General features: G+C 47.9%; 1 protein-coding gene across 1 annotated transcript in view; it reads left to right on the top strand.

Moving 5' to 3' along the window:
* The window catches only part of LRRC75A (leucine rich repeat containing 75A), a 96,609-nt gene that overhangs the window by 23,894 nt on the left and 56,661 nt on the right, over positions 1–16,054 (top strand). The window contains exon 2 of the mRNA XM_052803266.1: positions 10,201–10,329. Within this exon, the coding sequence (XP_052659226.1) occupies positions 10,201–10,329 (129 nt within the window). The remainder of the gene's footprint in view (positions 1–10,200; positions 10,330–16,054) is intronic.

Raw genomic sequence — 16,054 nt, 5'->3', positions numbered from 1 at the left:
CAGCTTCTCCCAGTGTCCTCCTTGAGGTCCATGCTAGGCAACCCTGATGGCAGCTGTGGACCATCTAGCCCAGCGGCAGACCATCCGTCCTCCTGTCCATCCATCTGCTGCCACAGCCAAGTCCTGGTCCTTTCCTTACTGAGGTCTCTTCCTTCCCCCGACACCGATTCCCCAAAACTTACAGGGCATCAATTACCTTTGCGACTTTTGCCCCTTTCCCATAGTTTAATGAGACTGGCTGACACACAGAGTTACCTGGAGAAGGACGGAGAGGTGGAAGGATGGACAGACAGCACAGTTGCTCAAACCTTGTTGCCTGGTTGATCCGTTATTAAGGTTGGGCCATCTGAGTCAAGATTTTTGGACTCTTTTCTTAGCATATCCTTTAGGAGAGAGATTTGCAAGGATGTGTAAAGCAAGGGTGTTTGTCTTGTTACTGTTAATGACATGCAGTACATGCAGCTGGGGGATAAGGAGCAGATTGCACGAGGTGCTTGTAGTCTCGGTGTTGCTCCAAGAACTCTCATCAATTGTAGCATGTGCACGGAGACTCGTCTGTAATTTCAAACAGGGGAAGGTGTGTGATTGCAAATGCTGCTCTTGTGTTCGGAATCATTCACTTACTGTATGTCCAGACACCGGGGCGGTGTCTAACAGGCAGTGGAAATTATGAAGACAAGTGATTCCTCCTCATCTGACAGTGTCATCTTCTATTTGGAAATCTCTTCCCCTTTCCTCCCTTTCCTGCAAGGATCTCAGTTCTGCCTTTTTTTGTTTTGTTGTTGTTACTGTAAATAGTTTTTATAAAGACGTGTGTGTGTATTTAGTGCATGTGAACACAACATGGTACAATATCTGCATGCACAAATAAAAGTCTTCAGTGCCCACAAGGCTTCTACTCTCACCTTCCAAGGACAAGAGTTGTTTGAGCTCCCGCTTACCTCCAACAAAACAGTGGGGCCTAAAGCAAAACTTAAAAATGTAACTAGTATTGGTGGGTGACCAGCTGCAAAACAGATGGGGCTGTTCTTTTGCTGGAAGAGTGGGTACAAAAGCCATGCAGAGCTCTACGCTGCTTGTGCTGGAAAACAAAGGTAAGAAGAGTACGAGTGGGATTTTCCTGCTCCAGTTGCCTAAACATTAAATGTCTAGGATAAGCTAATTAGAGGGGCTTTTCTTGGCAGATAACTGAGAGACAGCCACATCCAGGGACTGACTCAGCCCAGCTGCCTTAGAATAGGATGAATCACCATCTTCATATGAATTGACAGTAGACTGAACTTAGGTGACAAGTCTGGATCCTTACCTGACAGGAGATGAGATGCACCCTGTCCTGTAAGTCTGTTTTCCGACAGAGATCTCAGAGACTTTTGCAAGGGAAAATAAGTGGGTTTTTGCATGTGGGGTGGCAGGGAGAAGCGGTGCAGTTAGGAGCTGGCAGCCGGCAGCAAGTGCGGTCAAGGCTGGGACTGGTGCGTAGCCTTCATCCTGGGGATCAGCCACTGACCCGTGCCGGGGCAGGAGTCCTTGTGCAACCCCTACTGCCTTTAATAGTGAAAGGTACTAGTCAGAGAGCAAAAGGGATGATAAATTGAATTTCTGCTTCTGACCTGTGGTTTGGACACTCCAGTCGGCATCTGGGTTGCTCCAGCAAGCTCGTTTAGCAGACACACAAAGATGGAAGATGCTTGATTAAATTTGTCATATTTCCTTTTAATGCTTCACCGCAGAGTTGTTAATGGGAGTTCCAGCAGCAAGAGCAGAGTTAATAGGGTGGGTGTCTTGCAGGGTTGATGCATTAGCCTTTTTCCTTGGATTTTAGCCATGTAATGTGGTGAGCTCTGGGTGGCTAGCAGGAGGCAAGGAGCCCATGAGAGTGGCCCTTTGGTGTTTGCACTCAGCTGTTGGCAAACTGGAGGGACTGATGTGTTTGCTCACAGCCTTCTCTATGTCTTGCCCTTAGACCTGCGCCTTTTTCTGCCCCCATCTTTCCTTTGCAGGAGGAAGACCTTGGGGGAATCGCTGTCCTTGGGAGAGTTTTTGGTGCAGAGCAAAAGAGGCTTTTGCACCTTAGGGCTGAGACTGGCTGGGGTGTATTGCTGGGAGGTTGCTGCTGTCACCCATCCATCTGGGGAGCAGGAGGAAGAAGTGACAAGTCCCACCAGAAGCCATCTGGTGCAGGCTCTGCGTGGCCAGCAGGATTCTGGCTTGGGGCTGGAGCCCCAGATTGATGCACCAGGTTAAATGGGAAACCAGGATGCAGGCAGCTCCTGCTGGTTTCGAAGGGATGAGTGAATAATATTTTGTGAGCTTAAGACAAATGCTTGTGTTAAAGGCAGTGATGGATCTAAATTGCTTGAATTGTTCAAAGCAAATCCTGGAGTCACCTTCCCCAAATAATGTTTCTAAGCTTTTTCTATACAGGGATCCCACTGGCTCTGTAAATCAAGATGGGGTGGGTAGCTGAGGCTATCTATTCTCATTAAACATCCACAGGCAGTTTCCTAAAGAAGTCTGTTAGCTGTGGTCTGGCCAAACTCCAATTGGGGTAATTGCATTTGCCTCAGTTTAAAATAAATGCAGCGCATTCTTCTGCAAATCTCTTATTCGCAGTTGTTTATTATCTGGATGGCGGCATCATATCTCTGCCCATTAATCTGTCTCTTCGAGTTTCTATAATTCCAGCCTCCTGGAGGGGGTTCAAGCTGCCACCATTTATTATTTGAGTCAATCTGCTAGGGAAATGTTTACTTCTTCCCTGAAACACTGACTCTCTTCTCTAACTGCACCCTCACTTGAGGCTTGAATGAACAATTGTTGGTTCCAAACGAAAATTAACTCTGTTAAACAGAAAATATCCCACATATTTAAATTCCATTTTTGCACCATTTGGGTGGATTAGACATAGAAATTTGCAGTAGCAATTGCTGGTTTGTTTGGAGGTTCCCAAGGTGCCTTCTGCAATGCCCCTTCCAGACATACTGGTCCCACCACCGGCTGCCCGGTCACAGCCAAGCCATGTGTAGCTGCTAAATGCTGCCTGCCCTCTTCGAAGGTGCAAACTTGGGCATCTTTGCATTGCCGAGGTCTGTTTTTTCCCAAAACCTGTTGGAATGTCATTACCTTTCAGATGCTTTACTCCTCTCTCAACCCTTGAAATTGGTTCCTGTGTTAAAAAGCTGTTTGGGGAAGAGGAGAAGGAGATGGATGGACAGTGTGATTATTTCTGCTGTGTTTCCTTAGGATACCCAGTTAAGATTTAAGTTGTTTATAGCATGTGTAAAACACCTTATTGCAACGTATAAATGCATGGTTTATAAGGGGTGTACGTGGATGACTGGAGCTGTTGGGCTGCAATAAATGCACCAGGCAGATAATCTTTCCAGCAATGCACTTCCACATTGCTTGGTCTTATCTCATAGGAAAGTAAAGCAGCACCAAAGTTACTAGCTGTGAAGCAAATGCCGGAGGGCTTATCACGTGCAAAACAGGTGGAGGCTGATTCTAGACGCTGTGGCCAGCCATGGCTGATTGCAGCTGGCAAATCCATAAATACCAAGTTTTACGGGGGCTTACTAACCTCCTAAGTCAACCAGACATCGGAGATCTTGTGATGGAGTCGAACATCCTAAGGATCAAAGGCAAGAAATATTTGGTTTGCTTGTTTTCAAGGGGGTACTTCACAAGACATGGGGATTGAGCAGCTAAATATGTCCTCTATCAAGAAAAACAACCCCGTAGCCTTTGAGCAACCCACACTGTGCTTGCTGTTGAGTCACATCTCACATGGCTGTCTCTCTGAGCTGACCTTACTCACTGCATTGCTAATGCTCACCTCATGAAATCATCTTTCCCAGATAAGTTGCTGCAGATGATTGATTGCGCACAATCTTAATCCTTCTCTTCCTTCATGCCCAACCCTTGTTTATAATACCAACCTCTCCGCTTGGAAATTCATTATGTGGCCCTGGCTATTAGTGGAGATAAGAAACAGTTTTGGAAGAGGTACTGGCCAAAATAGCAGCTATCAGGTTATTTATGAGCAGCCGTGATTGCAGGAGCTCGGGGTGATATTTTACACAGTAACCTCATTTGGGCAGCCGGTAACTGTATTCATTCCGTGTTAATGAAAGCAGCAACAGCATAACCTGCTTTATTGTAGGACTTCTCACGTGGACCTGCTGAATTTTCCTGTAATTGCAATTCAATTTGCAGTGATAAATAGTTTAATAAGCAAAAATGTGTTTGGCTTCCGTTGTTTATGGTTCCTTGTGGCTTAGGGGAGTATTACATGATGCTGTGTCTCATGGAAACACAACTTGGAGCTTCAAAAGCTGGTTGCTCAACTGTTAGCTGTTGTCGTGCTGCAATTTTTGACAGTCAGCAGAAGGGGAATAACAAGTTGTTTTACCTGGCACAAAGGAAAGATAAGCTGAGGGTACAGCTCCCAAATGCCTTGCATTTATTTTTCCTTTTTCACTGGGAAAACAGCATTGCTTGGGTAGTGTTGGCCTGGGGAAGTCAATGGTGGGCTCTTAGTTGGGGCTGGGTTTTGGGTGGAAGGGCTGTTTCTGTGGGTGTTGCTTGCAAAAGGGACCCAGGTTGAAGAGACCATCTAGCACAGCATCAGCTCTGTGAGGCAGCAGGACTGACCATGCCTGGGCTCTCACCTGGCTCAGTGTTTTTGCAAAATAATTGGGTTCTCCTATGCCTTTCATGGCTGTGGCTGGAAAGTTTCCATTGCTGGCCGCCGTGGAGGGAGGTATTGCATTTTTCTGCTGGACCTCTTTGATTTAAATTTCTAATTCCTTCACGGGTTTTTTTGTTTGGTTTTTTTTGTGCGAAGCTTTCCTTCCAGTGGGTGAGCCATCCCCAAGGACTGACAAGTGGTTTGGCTTTCTCTTGGCCTCCTCAAGATGGAAAAAATCAGATAAATTGCAGGAAGGTCATGGGTGATGGCAGGGAGGATGCACAGCAAAATGAATTGAGCAAGATTCTTGCTTTTCTGTTCAGCCCCAAAGTGGTCTCCTCTGCCTACTCCTTAGACTTGCCTGGCAAAGCAAGACTTTAGCTGATGTGCTCAGTAAAGGGCACAGTTTGGCAAGATGAACGCAGGGGCAGCAGCACAAGTTGCAGGGAGCTGCCTAACGTCAGGCTCGGCAGCTTCTTCCCCGGTGCTTTGTGATCCACTCACAGCCTTTGGGTTGCTTTCAGTCAATTCTGTGTTCCTGACTTTCTCTGCTTGTTTCATGTCGTGAATCCCAAATCCTGCTCAAGTTGGGCATTAGCACCGGCTGCCTCATGGGGGTAGATGTGCTGTTGAATGTGCTGCTCTGAAATGTCCTCTCAGCCTCCTCCTGCCAGTGCCCATGGGGATGTCAGAACTCGAGGTGGCTCGGGGATGCAGAGGTGTTCCCCTTTTCCTGCTGCACATGCACAAACCTTCCCAAACCATCTCAGCAGGGTGCAGGGTTCTGGGTGCACACTAGAAAAACACCCCTTCAGCCTACACCAAGAAAGCCATGGTCCTGCCTGGCTCATAAATACCATAATTTTAAACCCTTATACCCTACCTATTGAAAGTTGCACTTGCTATCCAGGTAAGGATCCCATGGGAAAAGGGAACGTGCTGAAAAAAAACCCCAAGTGACTCGAGCCAGATGCTGGGCGTTTTCTCCAAAGCTAGTGATTTGTGATTTGCTGCTGACAGCATGAACTGGTGTTAAGTTATTAAATTGCAGATGAGCTCATCACTTGGCCTCCAACAAGTTTCAGCCTTGAGTGGCTTTAAAATATTACATGTGGTGGAAAAGAGACAATGCTGGTGTGGCAGAGAGATTTAGGGAGCAGCTGAGAAAGACATCTGTGCATAAAAAATGTGTACCAGGAGGGAGGAGGGAATACTTCATGTGAAAAATGTAAGCTCTCCCAGGAGAGAGGAGGAGAAATTCTCTGATTTATTGGTTCTACATTTTAATTTTAGCTTAAGACAAAATTGTCAGAGTTTTGAGATGCTTAAAGAGAAGTGGCAAGATGCTAAGCCTGGTTTGATCCTCAAAGATCCCAGTGTGTCAAGAGCTGCGTGTGTGGGATTACCTCCACTGTGCCCCCCAACTGGCTCCTTCGGTAGTGCGTGGTGTTTGCCAGCAATGCCATATGACCGTGGGCCAAATCCAGCTCTTACTTGATGTTTGCTTAATCCTAATGTTGAGCTTTACCAGACAGGGAATGTAACATCGACACTGCTGTTAGGAGAGGTGTTTCCCTGAAAGAGCGAGAGTTTCCTTTGGGGAACTCCCTGCCCTACATTATATGTGCAATTTCTTTTTCTCCCTTTTTTTCCTTTTGCAAAGGAGCCCGAGCTCCTGAACCCACCTGGTTCTGCGCCATCACCTGTGGATCCATGCGCTGCAGAAATACATGAGGAGGAAGATGGTCTTGAACAAAGGAATTAGTTTTTCCAGCCTAATTAAACCCAACCATGCCGGAGCAGACTTGGTGGGCTGGCCTGGCCATCACAGTGCTGCTCCTGGAGAGCACAGCACATGCCCTCATCTTAGCTCTAGATCTCAACGCTGAGATTAATTCTTTTTTTTTAAGTGCCAACTGGGCAGAAGCTGTGGGATAGTTCATAAATCAGTTCAGCCTCTGTATTTTTCAAACTAGGGATGTTTGCAATCAGTGGGCGCATTGGCCAGTTGGGTTTTGTGGCCAGTTGGGTTTGTTGTTTTGGGGCTTTTTAGGTGCTCCTGGCAAGGGAGAATAGCCCTACATGTGTGGGTTTTTTTAACTGCCTTGGCTCTTTTTTACCAAATGGTGTGTTTGCAGTCAAAGCCGGTGTTAACGCGCTCAGTGCTGCGGTGGTGCCCCTAAAAATAACGAGGAAACCAGTACGCTGAAGACTTGACACCTCGTTTGTGGCGTGAGCTGTAATTGCATGCAATGCGAGATCCCTCTGGCTGCTACAGCCAGTGTCTGAAGGCAGAATAGATTTTTTTTTTTTTTTTTTTTTTTAAAGTGAAGATGATCATTTTCAGCCTGTCTGAAATCACAGAGCATCAGCACCTACAACCAATGTGCCTTCCCATGTGGTTCATTGGGGCCGGAGCATCTCTGAGCTCAGGACAGGCTCCAATTTATTGCAAGAGTGTTATTGGCTTGGATTTGCTGTATTAAAACACTGGGGGCAGGAGAAAGGGAACTTTGTCATGTAAATTATTAACAAATTGCGTGTGTGGCTGTCAATAATGAGCTGCAAACTGCTACCCTGGAGCTCAGGGGCATTGGCCGGAGGAAGGCTGTCTTGGGGTGCTTTTAACACACAGCTAAACCGATCATTGTCAGGACTTGGGGACAGTCCCCACCCTCAGCCACACGTTTCTGTCCCCATCTGTGTCCTGGGTCTGACAGGGATCATGGATTTCTGATAGTTGAAGCTCCTGAATTGTATTTCTATTTTTCTGCCTGGTCCTTATCCATGTGTACGTGTACAAAGGGAGATTACTCAGATCTGTGGTTATCTTCTTTTTCCTTTCTCTTTTTTTTTTTTTTGTTTTGTAGTTTTTAGACCATATAAAGCTACTTTCTTACTGCCATGTTGTTGTTTTGATTTCCTACAACAGCAGCTATATCCAACCCTACTGCACTTCTACTTGTTTGGGTAAAAGCTGCGTTTATACCACGAGGGCTGTTAGCTGCGGTGCTTTGGCTGTAGCACATATTTGAGATGGACTCCTTCCTCACATCTGCAGGGCTTAACATCTCACTGAGCTGCTCTGCTCAGCTCTGTAAGGGAGATAATGCCTCTGTGTGATGCCTTCCTTTTAAATGCATCCTTTCAAAATGTAAGTACTTGTGGTCGTGAGTGATAAGTGCAATTTGTGTTTGTGAGATGCTCTAATGTCCTCACATGGCAAGTTCTGCAGAAGTGCAAAATGTTCAATAAATAACAAGTTATTAGTCGAAACTATAAATAAAAAGAGAGTCAGGAAGGCTGCTTTTTGCAGGATGATTGTGAAGAAGATTCTCCCAGCCCTGTGCTGTGTCTCGGACATTTTTCAGTTTTTTTTTATTGAGTTACTTAGACTGAGACTCCCACGTGGCCAAATGGCACCTTCCTATTACTGGCACCTTTTAAATAACTTTTATGTTTTGGTTTCCCCAGCTCCACATGACAGCACCCCCTGCCCTCAGGGTCCCCTCCTGTATTTCATCCCTGTAGCCGGTTGGTTTTCCCTAAGAAGACAAGCAGAGCACCAAATGCTTTCCCCTTTCTGCATGTTTCTTGCATTGCTCATTCCTTCTTCACCTGAAACTTCCATCTCATTTTTGCAGCTCAGCTCTTTTCAGCCTGAATTTCTTTGTAGAACTGGACCAGTTTGGTTTGATGGCACCATAATTAATCCCTGGGAGCGCTGCCATTTCTGGGCAGCAGGCCTTTTCACCCCCAGACACACATGTGTTTTCAAACATCATGAAACTCCTCATGCCAGATGCCACCAGCTATGTGGGAGGAGGACTTGGCATTTGATGCAGTTGTGGACAAGTCTTTGTCTGCAGCGTGGCTGTTCTTGGGGGTCAGAAGTAATTTTCCTCACTGCTAGTGGAGATACAGATACGAGCTTTTCATCATTGCCTGATTTTTCGCGGGTAGTTGAAATGATTCCTCATTTGTGCTGTGTTTTGGTTCAAGAAGCAGGAGTAGACACTCGGAGCTGGACCAGTTCCACCAGCTTACAAACCCAGCTCCCATTGCCAGTGAGGGCTTGAAGGACCAGAGGTTGTGGCTTCCTACACAAGTGTTTGCACTGGAACAATGCTGGTGGTCAGTTCTTCCTTGCCAAGTTACATCTCCACTATTCAGTGGTGGCTATCAAACAACTGCTTCCACGTTGTTTTGGTAGCATGAGGGCTCTCTCTTGCCAAAATACATGGCAGAGTGGCAGGCAGGTCTCGGTGTGGGTCTGTCCCTGCCCACCGAGTCTTGTAGAGGTCATCTGGAAAGTAAATGCCTTGGGGTAGGTGTGGTGGTGTCTCTGCTGTGGGAAGGTGGATGCGTTACCCAAAGGAGAGATGAATTTTCCTGAAATGCAGACCCATGGGTCTTCATTTTGCTAAATCCCATCCATACCAAATAGAGGAGGCTGCTTCTGGGCTTCACTCTTTAAAAGTGAAAGCAAGCCTTTGAAGAGAAATACACATCTTATTCCTTTCAAAAATAAAAGGCAAAAGGGAAATGGCTTGCTTAAGCTCACCCAGTAAGGCAGGCCTGGAAGATAAGCCAGGTCTCCTGGAGCTCCGGTGTTGGACGGGACCTGTGAGGCACATCTCCTTGATGGACTGGCTCTGGCCATCCTATGGGGTGGCAGTGGACCTCGCTGCAATGTGGATTCATCTGAGAGGAGTGCTGTCCTATCCCCTGATCAGCTGCTGCTGAGGAGCAAAACTTAGTGGAGATAAAGTATTTGAAGTAAAAGGAGTACACTATATATAACCCTTCCCCTCCTCGCCCCTGTGCACTAACATATTTCATACAATGATGAGTTCTCTGCCAAAATTCCTCAAATTATTATGTCTAAGGATTGTAAATCATAGAAAATAGTCTTGGAGGGGACCTCAGGAGGTCTGATCCATCCCTAGGGCAGGATCAGCTTGATCTGAACTGTTCCTGACACATCATTGTCCAGTCTCCAGCGACAAACCCTCCGCCCCTTCCCCAGGCAATCTAGTCCAGCACTTCACTCTACCCCAAACCCCCCAATTTATCCTCCTGTTTCCATTGCTGCAATTTTAGGTTCATTCTTTCCTCCCTATGCACAGCAGACCCGGAGCACCTCTATGCTATATTTATTCTCCAATTCCAGTTTCATGCTGATCAAGCTGTCATGTTCTCTGGAGTCATCTTTGATTTTACGTTGTTGCAAGCATACTGTTTGCTTGGTGGATTTATGGCTTGTGAGTGGCATGAGGGTGTTTATCCTGCAGACCTAACGCCTCTTTGCAAAGCAGATAAAGCATAGGAGTGCAGCTTGCACCAGGGTGACATGCTTATGTGCCCCCTGCTTGCGTTGGGTGCTGGTGGGGATCACTTTCTTCTTGGCTTCTTCATGGGGAGCACCAATGTGGGCTAATTTTAAGATCCGTGCTAGCACTGGCTTTTGTAGCACATCTAATATTGCTCCTTTACACTGTTTTCTGCAGGACTTAGGAATGGAGTCGACCTCTCTGGATGACGTCCTCTACCGATATGCCAGCTTTCGAAACCTGGTGGATCCAATCACTCATGACTTGATCATCAGCCTTGCTAGATACATCCACTGCCCCAAACCGGTAGGTACCATGGTCTCATCACACCTCCATAACTGTGCTGGCTAGGAAACCACCCTGCTGGGAGTGTAGAGCTTCTCCCTGAGTGCCAGGGAAAAAGCCTCCCGGTTACTGCTGTGCTTGTGTGTCTTTGGACAAAGAGGACCTGCTCAGAGATCGTGGTTTGATTCCACAGTATCGGGCTTTCCAGCTGACCAAGGCTGCCATTCACCTAATGTTAGTACTTTGAGTGTTAGCACTTTGTTTTGCAAATTATTTCTGCTTTCTGCCACTTTGTGTTTCTGTGTTAAAGACCTTACCCCATCAGGAACACTTTCGGCCTCGCAAGGATAACAGACCGTTCCTCGCCCTTGTGCGATATTTATCCTGACCCCAAATGACGAGAGAGTCCTTGGCTGTGCCTTCAAGGCTAGGTTTCCAAAAAAGCTCAGCCTCCATGGGCTGCAGTTTGGGCTCTGACATGAGCAGGTTTCTCTGTGAATGTAGCCCCAGGCAGATGTGAGCTTTTAAAACTCTTGGCCCCATTTGCTCACCGGTGGCTATAGCAGCATAAGGGCTTTCGAAAATCCCAGGCTGGCTCCATCCTTTCCATGGTAAATGTGACTTTGCATGGTGGCCACTGGTTGTTTGGATAATTAAGGTTTCTTTCCCTAGACTTTCTTTTAAATAAGCAATACTGTCGGTATCTGATTCGCAGAGCAGCGTAGGCTTAGAAAGGTGTGAAATGTCTGAGCTCTCAAAACACGCTGGATAAGGAGGAAGAGGGGGAAGAGAGAAGACCAAAAGCTCCCAGGCAGTGATCGCAGGAGATGTAGGTGGCATCAGATGTCTGGGGATTTTTGATCTCTTAGTCTTCCTGTGCTACAGTTCCCTACCTGTAGTTTTGGGAGGATGGCACGGCTCTGCTAAATTGATGCGATATGTCCTGGCACTACAGTCACGGTGACATGTCGTGCACCAAAGATGAATCAGTTGCAAATATCTGAGATACGCACCTTTCAGAGGAAATACCTTTCTTCTGCAAAGCACCGTGCAGGCTGTAGGGCAAGCGGGAGCTGTAGTCGGTGATGCTCCCTCAACTCCTCTTGAAAGTCCCAGGAATGGGCTTCCTCCTAAAGAGACATTTCTGTCCGTGTTTCATCTTGTCTGGTACAGGTCAGAGTGTGGTGGGGGAGCTCAAGGCTCATCTATCATGGTTGTGTTTTCTTCTCACCTGCACGTTGCTTGTCAGGAATTAAAGTTACATTTAAAACAAATGGTGTGAATTGTAGGAAGATGTTGAGTGATGTTTTCCAGTAAGCCCAAGGGAGGGTTTGCATGTCTTCATTGTAACAGCTTCCCTGGGAGTGTGGGAGCTGCGTGGCTTCCCTGAACTTGCTGTCTGGAACCAATAAGCTACCAAAAAGTTCACTTCAAGCAAAAAGGGAGCCCTTCCACCCCTTCCACCCCCATAACCTGCATTTGGCTCTGGTCACGCTTGCAGATGTGTTGGAGCTCTGTTTGAGGGCCACCAGCAACCACCTCCCAACACACTCCTTCCTTGTCCTCCAAACCCTTCCCATGCCTTTTTGTCCTTGGCAAAGAGCTTCCTAGAGCAGCGCCATGGCGTCAATCATCCAGGTTCACTGCAGCATGTAAGACTTTGTACACTGATGTAACCTGGAGCGGGGAGGAGAGGTGCAAATGCCCCAAGCGGGGTGCGTACCTGACGTTTGTGGGTCCATCCCCGTGATGCAGGGGGGTGCAGTCCTTTCTGCAGCCCTCTTGGAGGGCAGCACTACCAATGTCCCAGCAACATCTCAGGGAGGGGACATTTGAGCAAGACCCAGCCACTGTTGGGGATCACATGGTGAACCCCAGATATATTTTAGATGTTCCTGGAGGGGATGTGTGTATGTCCCAGCAGGTCCCAGCGAGCTCATCAGGCCTCTGAATTTCTGCCAAGAGTACACTTGTTGCACTCTGTATCCTTGGATTTTGTTGGAGGGAGGGTTGTTTGTTTGTTTTTCCCTCCTGGAGACAACAAACTCAGAGCTGGCTCATCTGTTCTCGTCTCTGCTGCTGAACTGCAAGGCGTTTACCCATCTCATGCCTCCTTTTATTTGCATGTGGCATTTTTAAGCTCTTCTTGGGAAGGGACCGTCCATAAGTGTGATGTACCCGGCTCGATGGGCCGGGGTCCCAGCTGGGACCTGGAGGCATCACTCTCCTGTACTTAGTGCTAATAATGGGTCTTTAATTTCCTGTAAGAGTGTGTGAAGGGACAGAGTCGTTCACTGCTGTTTCGTGTGGATGTTTACTTAATAATAGCCTCCGCTGCTATTTAAAAATGAGGGAAATTGCTTTTTTTAAATATTTAAACGATTCTTTAATTTTGCTGGGGAAAAGTTGTGGTGATGCTCGGGGTGTGTCTGCCTGGGCTACGGTGTGAAACTGGCTCTGGAAGTGCTTCATAAAACTCTCTACACTCAATAAACTGTGTTGGGAAGGGCGGAGCGAGTGCAGCAGCATGCAGACATGGCTTGGGGACATCAAGGATCCAAATCTCCATCCCTAGACTGAGGAAGGATGTCCCATGTCCTACAGTGTGAGCTCAAGATACAGACACATCTCTGTGCTGCATAGCTAAACCTCTACAAGGATACCAATATATCCCTTTCCCTTTTCTTATGGAGAATAAGATCCTTTCCTCTCTCCTCCTCCATGGGGCAATGAGATGGGAAACTGGAGAAACCTATTTTGACGGGCGTGTGTCCAGGCAGAGAGGCCCCGTTCCCCCGCTGAGGTTACCCTTTTCCAAAGCGTCGTGACTAAGCTGGTTTCTCCTCCACGTTTTGCCCTGGGAGACTAATGGTGAGCTGCAGCCAAGTGTGTGCTCTGCAGTCCTCATAAAAATAACCCGAGGCCGCTCATGCAACGGCGAACTGCTCTGCTGCCGAATACCTGCTTTCGCATGTCTCCCTGCATGTTTCTTTTGGCACTAAATGCCTTGAAGAAGTTAGTGCCAGTGTAAGCATAGAGATGCAAACTCCTAATACTGAATCATGAGCTTCTAGCAAACCGTGATGGTAAAACATGCAATAGCAAACACAAATCCAGCCCGTGCAGCACTGAGGTTCTTCTTCTGCATGAGATGCTGCTCATTGGACGCACTTGGTCGTCTCCCCCTCCTTTGCACAGCTCGGGGTTTGCACCACGCAGTTGCTTTGGTCCCGGAGCAAGGGATGGCTTCTCCGGGCCAGCGGTCCCTTACAAGTCTGCTGTGGGAAACGCTGGCAGGTGGCAAGTGTTTGCGTGAGAGCAGCGACAGCTGTATTAATACAGCAAAGAAAATATCACCGTATTCTGCCGGGCAGCGAGGCGCTCCGTCAGGGATCCACAGGGGCTCGCAGACAGTTGCTAAGCCCTGGAGCATCCCTGGGAGATTGATGGGTGTTGCCTCGGAGAGGAAAGCAGGGATTGTGCAGGTGACAGACAGCAAGTCCAGCAACAGCAGGACCGTGCTGCAGCTCCTGGTCCATGACTTAGCCTTGCTTGGGCTTTGGGTGCTACCGGCTGTGCTTTAAACCCTCTTTGTTCTGGCAGCTCAGGATGCTGGGTGAAAAGTAATTTCATCCCAGTGTTTGGTGGTGTTTTTCTGAGACACTGATTTCCTTTATGTCCCCAAAAACCTGCATGCCTTAGTCACCTGGGTTATTTTCCAGCATCCAGTCCTCTTTCTCCCCAGACCTCTTTCCCTCCCTGCAGTTTCTTTGACAGAGACTTGGCAGCGGCATACAAGAGCAGGAGAAAGCTCAGGGCCAGGAGCGTTGAAGAAGTTTTGGCTTTTGCTCTGCCTGCTGAAGGTACGCCGTTGCATCCCGTGGCACGAATATACATGAATATGTAGGTTGAGGCAGCTGTGAACTTGCCCACATCTGTACAGAGGTGGCACAGATGGGGCTGAAGAATGGGACTGACCTGGACCCTGGTCCCTGTTAACCTGCTCTATTAAATATGTGTCTGCTCAGGGTTATGGGGTCTTGCTTTCCTCCTCCCTCCTGGAGAGAGCACTTCCCTGGCTTTCTGTACATTGCTTTTTTCACTCAGCCTCTATTTATACCACCCTTAGCTTAAAGGTGACCCCTTGGTCTCTCCTCTGAGCTAAAATAAAAGTTGAATTGTTTTTCCAAGTTCTGGGTAAACATGTCCTGGTCTGTATGGCCAGAAAAAAAGTTGGCCTGGGCTCTCCAACGTGGCTGCAGCTCAGCACAGTTCAGTGGATGCTTATTCCAGCAAGTAAATTCAAACCAGCAGCAAGGCAAAAAATTTAACTTGTGCTGGAGGAGCCTGGAGTGCTTTGAATGAGCCCGAGTGCGGAAATTGTTTGGGTGAGCTTTTGTGTGGACATCAGGGTATGTCGTGCAAAGGCTGGATCATGTCTCTCCCGACGCTGCTGAGGTCCCAGCCTTCCCTGAGGCGCTTGTGTTCGGGTGACTTTTGCTAAAGCAGCCAAGTGAAAACTCTTTTCCAGATCACTTGGAAGTCAGGGTTTGGATTTGGTCCCATCCTTACTTACAAACATATAACGCAGTTCAACCAAACCCGGGTGTCTTGAGTACCCCTTCCTTGAGGGGCCGGGACGTGCCTGCAGCACAACCACGCGGCGTCTCCAGAAACGCCGATGGAGCCATGCGAGAGCAACCGCCCAGCTCTGGCTGTGGCTTGCCGGGTTGCTATCTGGTGGGGAAGCTTTCAGATCGAATAAATGCTGCCATTGCATGTGAACGTTGTGTTGAGTGGTGGCCGTAGATGTTGCACTTGGTATTTATTGCTTTGTGCGGCTATTGTAAACCTTTGCTCTTCAGGAAACTCTCATATTGTGCAGCAAGTTTTCCAACGTCACTTCAAGGGGGTGTTTGCATAGGATCAAAGACATTTGAACAAGTGTTTTCTTCCCCATGGCAATGACCTTGGGACAGTCTTTTATCCTTGTGCCTCTCTCCAACCCCAGCCCTGTGGAAAGGTGCCAGGCGGGCTCCTCACAAAACAGCTCAGCTATAGGCACAGCCTGAAGCCATCCCTTTCCAAAACACAGTGCCAGGGTAAGGAGGCAGCTGGTGGTGCTGGTGCTCTCGGACCCCGTGATGTCTGTCTGTCTGTCTGTCCAGGGTTGCCCCATGAACGGGGAAAGGGGACAAAACACTTCAGCAAAGCCGCGTGGCGTGGGACGGAGCTGCCCCGATGCCCCGTATCTTTCCTCCAGCCGCTCAGGTTTCCAGTGGGAGTTGTTCCAGGCAAAGGAGCTGAAAACACAAACGCATAAGGAGCAAAGGGCCCCCGTAAAAAATTCACAGCTCTTTTTGCCAGCAGGAATATCTGGCCATAAACTATTGGAAAATTAAACCGGTTTCTTTTTCCACAGACCAAAGCCACATGTATGGATGACTGATGACCGTGATAGGGAGTGAGTCAGGCTTTCCTCTGGTTTGAGGACTTGTTGAACATGGGATAAGCACTGAGCGGAGCCGGGGGAGAGGCGAGAGTGAAGCCTTGAGCAAAGGCTGCTTTTTTCCCTTGCGACCTTGGGGTGTTTGATTGCACCAGCTCTTACTGTCCTGGGGATGTACCGTGGAAGCTCCTCCAACCCCTGATGGCTGCCTAGAGTAAATCCAAAGTGAGATTTTGGCTTTGCTGATCCCCATCCTGCTGCTTTCTGTGGAGGAAGGCTTTTCTGCCAGTCAGTGGC

Source organism: Harpia harpyja, chromosome 12, assembly GCF_026419915.1.
Source record: "Harpia harpyja isolate bHarHar1 chromosome 12, bHarHar1 primary haplotype, whole genome shotgun sequence".
Classification (NCBI taxonomy): domain Eukaryota; kingdom Metazoa; phylum Chordata; class Aves; order Accipitriformes; family Accipitridae; genus Harpia; species Harpia harpyja.
The sequence above is the reverse complement of the archived record's forward strand: the minus strand, read 5'-3'. Positions and strand labels throughout refer to the sequence as shown.